Consider the following 9,923-nt stretch of genomic DNA (forward strand, 5'->3'; position numbering starts at 1 on the left):
CATAAAAATTAATGTTACCATGCATACAGTAATTTTAAAAATTTTTTTAGCCAGGTTAAAACAAAAAAAAAACAGTAAGAACAATGAGAAAATTTTCAATCAGTCGTCATTTTTTTTTGAATGAAAAATTTCAAAATTCCTTACGTACGACGATAACCACGTCCTTACTAACTAAAAAACAATTGGGGTTTTTATTTTCAGATGATCCGTTTTTGAGTTATCGAACCGACCATGGAGAGGGAAATTTTTTTTAGTGCTCTACGAGATTGTTAATAACTTTGTAATAATTAAATATTTTTTTATAAAAATTCAGGGTAATAATTTTTAGTGGTATCTGCTTTAATGACATAAATATTGTAATTTTAAAATTATAAAAAATCGGTGACCTTAACCGACTGGTCATTCCGTAACAGCCGCGCGGAGTCCTTTTTTCAACGTCAAATTAAAATTATAAATAATGGAGATAGAGTTGCGGGAATTTCGGCTTTTTTTATTGGAAATTTCTTCCTCTTTAACGCGCTTTTTTCAGAATTGCCTAAATATTAATTTTTTTCGAGTGATTAACAAAAAACGAAATATCATTTTTTTTCATCATCAAAACACAGTAATTGACAATTTGAAGATTTTTAAAAATTTTTCTTATTAAAAAATAGTTTGCGCGCCAAATTGATAAAAAATTTGGTTTATGAATAAAAAATACTTTAATATAAATATTTTCAAGAAAAATTACTTGAAATTAAGGTCTAAAAGTTATAAGAAATGCAGCAATACTGAAAAAAATCAGGTATAAGAATTTTGTAGTTACTGTATTTTAAAATTGGGCAGCTGGCAGCACTTGAACTAACTCACCGGCCAGGCGTGGGTTCGACTCCCAAACTGGTCTTAGAGACCAGCTTAGTTGAAATCTGACCCTTGCCGCGTAGGTTAAGATTCTCATAATCCAAGAAGACCCCAACGTACCACCCCCAACAGTCAAAGTCGGAGGTATGACTACAGTAGTTAAAACCGACTCGAAATAAGGAAAGTTTGGAAAATCCAAAAGTGCACGCCTCGTAATTTAATTTTTTACAATAAAATCGATTAAAATAAAATACACAAAGCAAAATACTAAAATAAAAAAAAACTCTGTGGTTTAGTGGCGCCGTAATTCTAAGGTGAGGAAAAAAACACTATAATAAAATGTATAGATAGATATACAAAAAATATAGTCATATATTAGTTTTTTATAAACAATAATTTAACGACAATTAATTGAACGCTTATATTAATTGAAAAAGTCTGACGTGTGTTACTTTAGACAATAAAAATAAAATTATTTCAGTACAGAAAAGATTATTTTGAATGTTATTATTTACTATGTTAAACAAAATAATTGTTATTGAAATATATCTTATGTGCCTGAAAAATTATTTGATTTGATATTAGTACACTCATATTAACCTGTAAGTGCAATATAAATAAAAAAAATCTATTTCAGTATCGACAAAACCGCTTTTTTTGAAATGTCAAGAGTAGATCACTTCCTCAACGTTTCGCTTATGAGGCGTGGAATTAATTAATTAAAAAAACAATTTTAAAACGCCAATCTGCCATAAGGTTGTATGTTAAAAATCTAATTTTTCATCGTTTATAATTTTTTTAAAGAATCGATAACGAATTTTCAATTTTTGAAGGAAGATCATAATATGATTAAATTTCTTTACTTTAATTTAAAATAATTCAAATAATTTAATAATTGATCATTTTTACTTATTTAATAAAGTAAAGTAATAAAATGACTTTCGTATTTATAGAAAGATAAATAGATTTGGCAATAGCGCGTTTGATTATCCCCATCGAAAAGACGTGCATAAGTGTGTGAGTTAAACATTTCTCTCTCTATAACTATATTTCTATTTTTTTTCCCTCAGCTGTTGACGCGATGTTGTCAAATCTTTATTCGAATAAATACTTGACGATAAACGAGTTACAAACATAAAATTCAACTAAATATTTCAAAAATTATATCAGCAATGTATAATTATTAAATTGTTTTTATATTTTGCAATAATCCGAGTTTCATGGGTATAGTTTTTTATTCGTTAAAGTTGGCAGGTTAATATTGAAAAAAAATAATTTAAGTCTCGACAAAAATTTGGCCGCCAAAAGAGCCCGTGTATAAGGAGATAAAAAATGTGATTTTTGAAATTTAATATCTAAGTAACTAAACGGTGAATCTTTTTTAAATTTTGAGATTAGATAAATGACGTATTTATTTATACGTATACTTAATTTCAAAGCTCGGTTGGAAATTATTTTTTACATGAGATTCGGTCGAACCTCCTTAATATTCTTGATTTAAGGAAATTTTACTTGATTCAAGACAATTAACCTTTTCAAAATTACATTCTTAGTTCAAGAATTTATCTCTTGAATCGTTAATTTTTTTTTCTGTGTATCCTAATAAATAGTTGCCAAAATGAAGCAAGAAAATTTTTTCGATTGTAAAACACTCTCTGATGCTTTGCATCATGAGTCGTGCAATTAGTATTCTCAAAGCGTTGAACCGAAATAAAATTAACCAAAAATTGTATTAGCCATTATGGTAAAACCCCAAAACAATCACCCTTTTTATTCCAATTATCAGGAAGAAACAAGGAACAACCCTCACAGAAAACGAAGCTAATACAATTAAAGTAGTAAGCTTGCCGTTAAGTGAAAAAATAATAACAATGGGGTTGTACAATAACCTCGAGACGGTACATACACCAAAATGGAGAATAAGAAAGTTAATTCGTTTTCCGAAGGACTTTGTTGAGTATGGGCTATTACGTGAATGTGGACGTAGATATCTCCTTTTTTTTACTTTATACTTGTACACTTTTACACATTATACATACATGAATATATATGTGAGCCTACGCAACGTCCACAGTACGGTTCTGAGAATTTTTTCCACTACACGTTAACTTTTTATCACGCAAATATCGAATAATACGCGTCATAGTTGTGGTTATTAATAATAATGTATCTGATACTAATCCGAACAAAAGTTTTAGAGATAAATATTATAAAAAAAAATAAAAGTATATGCATCATTTTTTTACTCAATTCAACTAATTAATTAACGGTTTAATCCACTCTTATAATTTAAATGAAAAATATGAAAATATATCATGTAAGCAAACTATTCGTAACGTGATTGATCAAATATATCAAAACATAAAAATATATGCAAACCCTAAATTCATGGGCGCGCAAATTTGAATTCTAGTATTATATATTTTGAAAAGTTCCAGTTAGCAACTCCATAAAAAATAAATAAAAAAAAAAAAGGCCATTCGGCAGCCGAAATGAAAGTAGATTTCATAATTGATTAAGGAAGATAATGAAGTATGTGAATTGGAGCTTATTTAATAAGCTCTCAGATGCAATTTACGAAAAAAATGAAGTTATCGCATTCAAAAGTTATTGTAAGAAAAATCAAAAAAAGTTGAATTTTTTCGCGATTTTTGAAATTTTTAATCTGCTCTTATTCGTGATCTACTTGATTGAGGGAAATAAATTAGCATGGAAATTGAAGGTTATTAAATAAGCTTCAAAATGCAATTTACAAAAATATGAAAAGTTATTGCATTCAAAAGTTATTTCAAGGAAGACTAAAAAAATTTGAATTTTTCAAAATTTTTTGAAATTTTGAATCAGCTCGTATTTCTAAAATAACCGACTGATTCAGCTCATCCTCGAACTTAACCTCGGTAATTATCCGTAGAATATGGACGCTAAGTTTAATGAAGATCCGGTAAAAATTGATCGAGTTAGACAAGAGACAAGGCCGGTATACATACATATATAAACTTTTGAACCATATAAATTTTCTGACTCAGATTGACGAGCTGAGTAAGAACATACAAAACTTTTTTGAAAATTCTGACATGAGAACCAATGCAATAGTTAGATTTCTATGAAATCTATTAAAAATACCTAAGAATTTTTTTAATTTTCAAGGGCACTATTTCGTTCAGTAATTTTTATAATAAATTTGTTATAAATAAAAAAATTGCCGGACATCTGCTGCAGTTATAGTTCTATATTCAGCTTTCAAATCCAGCGTATTTATATAAAAAATTTCACTTCTTATAATTAGTTTAATTTGTAATTAAAATCATATTTATTGCAGAAGTACGCTGTTTAAATGGTAATAATCATGTTTTTAAAAAAAATCGAATAAAATATATAAAAATGATGAAAAATAAATATATAATTATTATGTTCTGACATCTTATTAGATTTAATAAGCGTAAAATTGATTTATGAAAGTGAATATAATATATAATAATTATAAAATGTGTATGAATATAAAAAATTACAATTTATAAGTTAAACACTATTCTTGTATTGTATTAATTTATAAAATAATTTATTGCATAAAATTTCATACTTTCATGTAATTTCTATTTAATAGCAGATGAATGATCATTTCAAGAATTTTTTCAGATGTAGACAAAAAAAACTACATGAAGAAATTTTAAATACTAATTTTTTAAAATATATTCAACCAATTTTTCAAATAATTTTGAAAATTTCAAAATATCAGGTATAAAAGTGCCAAAAGTCGAGAACTCAGACCTGATCTCAGCGACGTGCGTTATTTATTCTCAATTTTACTCCTTTTTTTCTTTATATACATTTTTTTCTTAAACATAACTTTACGTAGACATTTCTGGCCATGGTCCAAATCCGTTTGGAGCGTTTTAGTCTTGTCGCCCTCGAAATACGCAAACGTTACTATAATGTTGTAAGTATGTGTCTGTGAGAAGACGATGACTGGTGACTTTATGTCGTATACCCATCTCGAGTTTGTTTAACTCCTTCCTCACTCTCACTTACGCTCAATTTTATCTTTTATATTCTAGCTATGCGTTGACTCACTAGAATATAAAGACGACAACGTATCACTTTTATTTCATGTGTAAATATATTTATAATTATTTAAAAAATTTTCGCGTTTCTTGTAGAAGCCAAACCGTTCATAAATGAACTTAATGTTTGAATTTAAATATATATAAATACATTCTGTAGATGATATCCAATAAAAATAGATAGTTTATTTTATTACACTCGTTAATTTAGTTTATGGTTTTCTCAAGCGTCTCTCAGTTTTTTTTCACTTAACAATTTTTTCATGTTATCGCTTTCTATAAGAAAATTTACAGAAAGTTATTTTTGTTATTAATTAAATTCAAAATCAATTAGTTGTAAAGTTCTTGGAATTTCTTCAGAAATAAAAAAAATTCCACTATGAAGAAAATTGTTCTTTTCTTTATCCTAACTTTGCTTTTCAAAAATTTTCACTCAACACTTAACAATTCCTTCGACTATTTACTGTGTAGAAATTACATTTACTTAAATTCAAGAATTCTGTGAATTTTTTTCTACTTCTAAGAAATTATTTAGTTAGAAATAGTTCTTAGAATTTACAAAATTACTTTTTATCAAATTTTTTTTTCAATTTTCTAAAAGAAGTAATTTTTTCTAAATTTATTTTGATAATTATTTTCTCAAAATTCAGTAAACATTTCTCTAAAAAAATTTTTTTTAATTATTTCAGAAAACCTTTTTAAAATTGTATTTATAAAAATTAAATTCAAAATATTTTTTTTTCTCTACAATATAATAAAAGTTTGGTAAATTTTTCTTTTGAAGAAAATTTTTCACAAAATAATATTTCTATTTTTTTTTTAGATGAAGCATCAAAAATTTTAGTAGCAATTTTTCTCTAATTCACCGATTTTCAATCTATTAATGAGGGTGAATTCAGCAGACAGCTAATTTTTGAGAATTTTCAAATTAATTTTAATGAAAAAGAAGTTAGCCGACATTTCAAAATTTTTAGAAATTTTTTATTGAAAAAATTTCAATTAAATAATTTAAAAAAAAATTTCACCTGTAAAAAACTTGAAACAAGTGTAATTTTTTAGAAATATCTTTTTAGTTGTAAGGTGATTAATAAAAAAAATCAAAAATTTTCAGACGTCTGCTAACTTCAGTGTCATGAATTTGAACTTAATGGTTATAAAAAAAAATCAAAAAAATTGCATAGAAAAAATTTGTGAAAATTTCCATATGATTTTTTTTATACTATTTCTTCTGTAACAAATAAATTGTTTATAAATTATAAAAAAATCATCATATGTCTGCTAAATTCACATTCGTACCTATTAACTTAAAGCTGAATTGATATTTTTATATCAACTTATTAAAAAAAATTTTTTTTTGAGTACCAAAATCGGTTAATTTTTTAAACGCGTAAACTCACAACCACTAAAACCAATTTTAAATAAAATCATAACTGTAGAATTCGGAATCCTGACGACATCTTTACCTGACAGTATTAGAAATTTCTAATATAAATCTAATGCTGCCCGGTAAGATGTGAACAGATACTCCGTCCGAAGAAATTCTCCAAGTCTTGCACAAACATTAAACACTAGATAAAACTCAAAAAAAAAAAAAAAAAAAAAAATTAAAAGAAAAAAAAACAGCCACTTGAATAACTTCTATAGAGAAATGATAAAAATATCAATTAAAAATATATTCACATCACTGTTTAACGTCTAGACGTTCCACGTATCGGCCATCGAAATTTTTTTAGGCAATTTAAAAAAAAACTAAAACCTCTACTTCGGAGACAAGTTTTATGTAATCACCGAGCAAACTCTACGGGTCTCGGTATTAATACTGGTAATAAATAAACGCCATCATGGAGACCTGATCCGTAGACATGCTGCGTCTGAATCTCATACTCTCTTTCTCATCGTCATTCTAGTCCATCCACCTTGTCTCCTTTTAAAACTTCTTTTTCTTCTTCTTCTTCACCACCGCCATTTTCAACCATATTTTTCCCCTCCAATACTTCCCCACTATTCTTAATTTTTTTTTATATCTTAAATATATTCAAACGCCGAATCATACTCGCATTTACATGCAGGTGTCGTCATGGATAAAAAATAATTATAATAAAAATGAATAAAAGAAAAAATTAAGACTTCACTTCACTGGATCCAAGACATGTTCATTTTTTCTCCATTAAAATTTTTTATTGCAAGCGCACATGAAATAATTTATCGATATATATTATCTCTTTTAATAAAGAAAAAGAAAAATTATATTTTATTATTTACTGATTAGATTAACCGATGATTTATTAGATTTTTTTTATTATCTTATTCGACCGCTAATTTTTTTTCCTTTTTCATCAATATTTATATAAAAAATTGATGAATATAAAAGATAAGAAAAAAAAAAGAGATAAAAAATAATGACCGAAGATTTCATCGAGCAACACTCGCTCGTTATCGCCCGACCAGTTGTATCAACCGTATCCCGCCTTTATGCAAATTAAAAACTCTAATATCCATAATGAGCATTAATTTATTTTTTATTCTCGAAAGATGGCCGTGTCGGATACTTTTTATTCGATAAAATTTATCTGAAAATATTAAAAAAAATTAGTAGATATTTTTAAAACAAAATTTTAATGCGCGCTTTTTTGCAAATAAAAAATCAAAATTAAAAAACCTGATATTTTTATCGTAAAATAAATTTTGAAAAAATTTATTGAAAAAATTGAAACAAAAACGATGGGAGTGTCACTTAATACGAGTCTAGAGTTAAAAAATATTCCGGCTGTTTCCGAATTACATTCTGCCATGCGACCCTCGTGGTACCCGCCGGAAGCCTCATATGTTTAAGAACGACCTCTGTTCACTTTCCTTGAATTCATTTTTGTCGGGTAGCAACAACGATCTCTTAATAAGTTTAATCAAAAAAAAAAAAAAAAATCATAAAAGAAATCCGCCATGTTTTATTTTAATCTTAACCTCAACCAACACAAAAACGGATCTTGGTAAGTTTCTTGGTCACCGCAACAGACGACAACTAATAAAATTAATAATCGAGGACTCTGTAAATGAATTTTTATTAAAATTCAAATAAGAATGCAAGGTAATTGCTACTTGAATAAACAAGCTCGCATGACTAATTAAACGGTATAAATAAATTATAATCCCGAGGTTATTGAATAATAAATTTTAAAATAAAACTCACCTTGAAATATAACACCATCGTCTTCCAAAAACTTCTGGCATATAAATGGCTGTGTCTGTGTCTGGTAATGTAATTTTTTTTTCTTTATTCTTTACTTTTTACTTTCTCTCTCAACCTCTTTCTCTATTTCGTGCAAGAAACAGCCGGTCAAACAAAGATCGACGATGCCGACGTCCATTTTAGTGTCTCGACGCCGGTGAGTCGCGACGCGATTTTTTACTTTTATTTTCCACTACCGGTCTAATTTTAACTCAAGTTTATTTATCTATTTTTTTTTTAATTAATTTACTTTTTTAGTTGGAAGAAAATCATCACATTTATTATCCGGAACGTGACTTTATAGTCTTCCCGTTGATCACCGCACTGCGAAACAGGTAAAAGTTAAAAAAAAAAATAAAAAAAAAAAAACATGCACAATTATTACTTTCAATAAATTATTTAAAAATTAAAAAAACTATTTTTTTATCTACAGAAAAAAATAAGGTGCAACTGCGTTAAAACTCGACCGAACCACGTTTTTTTTTTTTTTGTTTTAGTAAAAAATTTCCTAAAAAAAATAAGGCAAAAAATCACGGAACTGAAGATCACTAATTTGAAAGAATAAAACTGGTAATTTTTGTTAAAAATGTTTTTATAAAATGTATTTTAGTTACTAGTTAATTTATTTACTATTTAGTGGGAGCACAAACTGGACGACGTCTATCCCGGTGTGCGTATGAGACGCAAGTGAAAGAGTCTAAGTACTTTTGGAAGAACCAGAAAAAATGAAGCGTGGAGACTTGGAGAGCCGAGAGGGAAAGTGAGTTGGCAGTAGGCAGTAATGGTAACAGAAAGCAACACGAAGGCACATTCGGATGAAAAGACCGCGCGACGCAAACTGAGCTGCGCGTTAGATAGATTCAACGGCGAGGAATTCGATGCGCAAAGTTGCGACGCGGCAAATCGAGTGGGGACAGCTGAGTCTTTCTCACTTTCTCCTATGACTGTTTTTAATTCACCCTCTCAATCAGTGTCTCGTGTCTTCATCTTCATCTACACTCTCATTTCAGGTCCTGATGTATGTAATTTTTTTTTTATGTTCCAAAGCATGCGCAGACGCAGTCACTATGCCTGCGTGTCACTACGCATGCGTGTGGTAAAATTAGCGGATGAATAATCGGAGGAGAGGGAATGAAAAAGCCGGTAAAAATGCGCGGGAAAAAAATAATACGTAGGGAGAGAGATATTGTACCAAGACAATGGTACAATAGACAAATGGTATGCCTGTTGTAAGTAAATTGCTATACTTTGTAGAATAGGAAATATATATACTATGTTTAATTGTATTTCTCGGTCACCTTGACAATCAAACTTTATTTTTATTTTACTTGTTGTTTTTTATAGTCACTTTTATGTATTTTCGACTTGAGAAGAAATTTTAGAATTTTTATTTCAACAAATATAGTTAAGATAAATTTGTTTCTTTTAGAAATTAAGAAAACTTTCAGTTTATTTAATTTCTTTATGCTTTTTTCAGGTAAAAGATGATCAATTGCTAAAAACTTAATAAAAGTTTAGTTTAGTTTAGTTTATTTGTAATTATGCCAGGGCTGATGCCAAATGGCAAAGACAAAAAAAAGATACAAAAGAATATGTACATTATTTACATTCTTGTGAATCTTAAACTAAATGTAATACATTATTTACAAGAAAGATTAGAATTTATATAAAGAATTAACTAACAGATTTAAAAGTTTATAAAGAATTAACTAAACAGATTTAAAAGTCATAGAGATAAAGATAAAACATATTTAAGGAAATTATAATTATAAAGAAAAAGAACTAGAGAATTGACG

The 9,923-nt window shown here is 27.7% G+C and overlaps 1 protein-coding gene across 1 annotated transcript in view; it reads right to left on the reverse strand.

Annotated features, from left to right (window-relative positions):
• Positions 1-9,620, reverse strand: part of LOC141536849 (uncharacterized) — a 57,100-nt gene extending 47,480 nt beyond the window's left edge. The window contains exon 1 of the mRNA XM_074257615.1: positions 8,089-9,620. Within this exon, the coding sequence (XP_074113716.1) occupies positions 8,089-8,106 (18 nt within the window). The 5' untranslated portion in view covers positions 8,107-9,620. The remainder of the gene's footprint in view (positions 1-8,088) is intronic.
• Positions 9,621-9,923: the final 303 nt, after the last annotated feature.

This window comes from Cotesia typhae, unplaced genomic scaffold, assembly GCF_013202065.1.
Source record: "Cotesia typhae breed Kobodo isofemale line unplaced genomic scaffold, CoteBio_Ctyphae scaffold_45, whole genome shotgun sequence".
Taxonomy (NCBI): domain Eukaryota; kingdom Metazoa; phylum Arthropoda; class Insecta; order Hymenoptera; family Braconidae; genus Cotesia; species Cotesia typhae.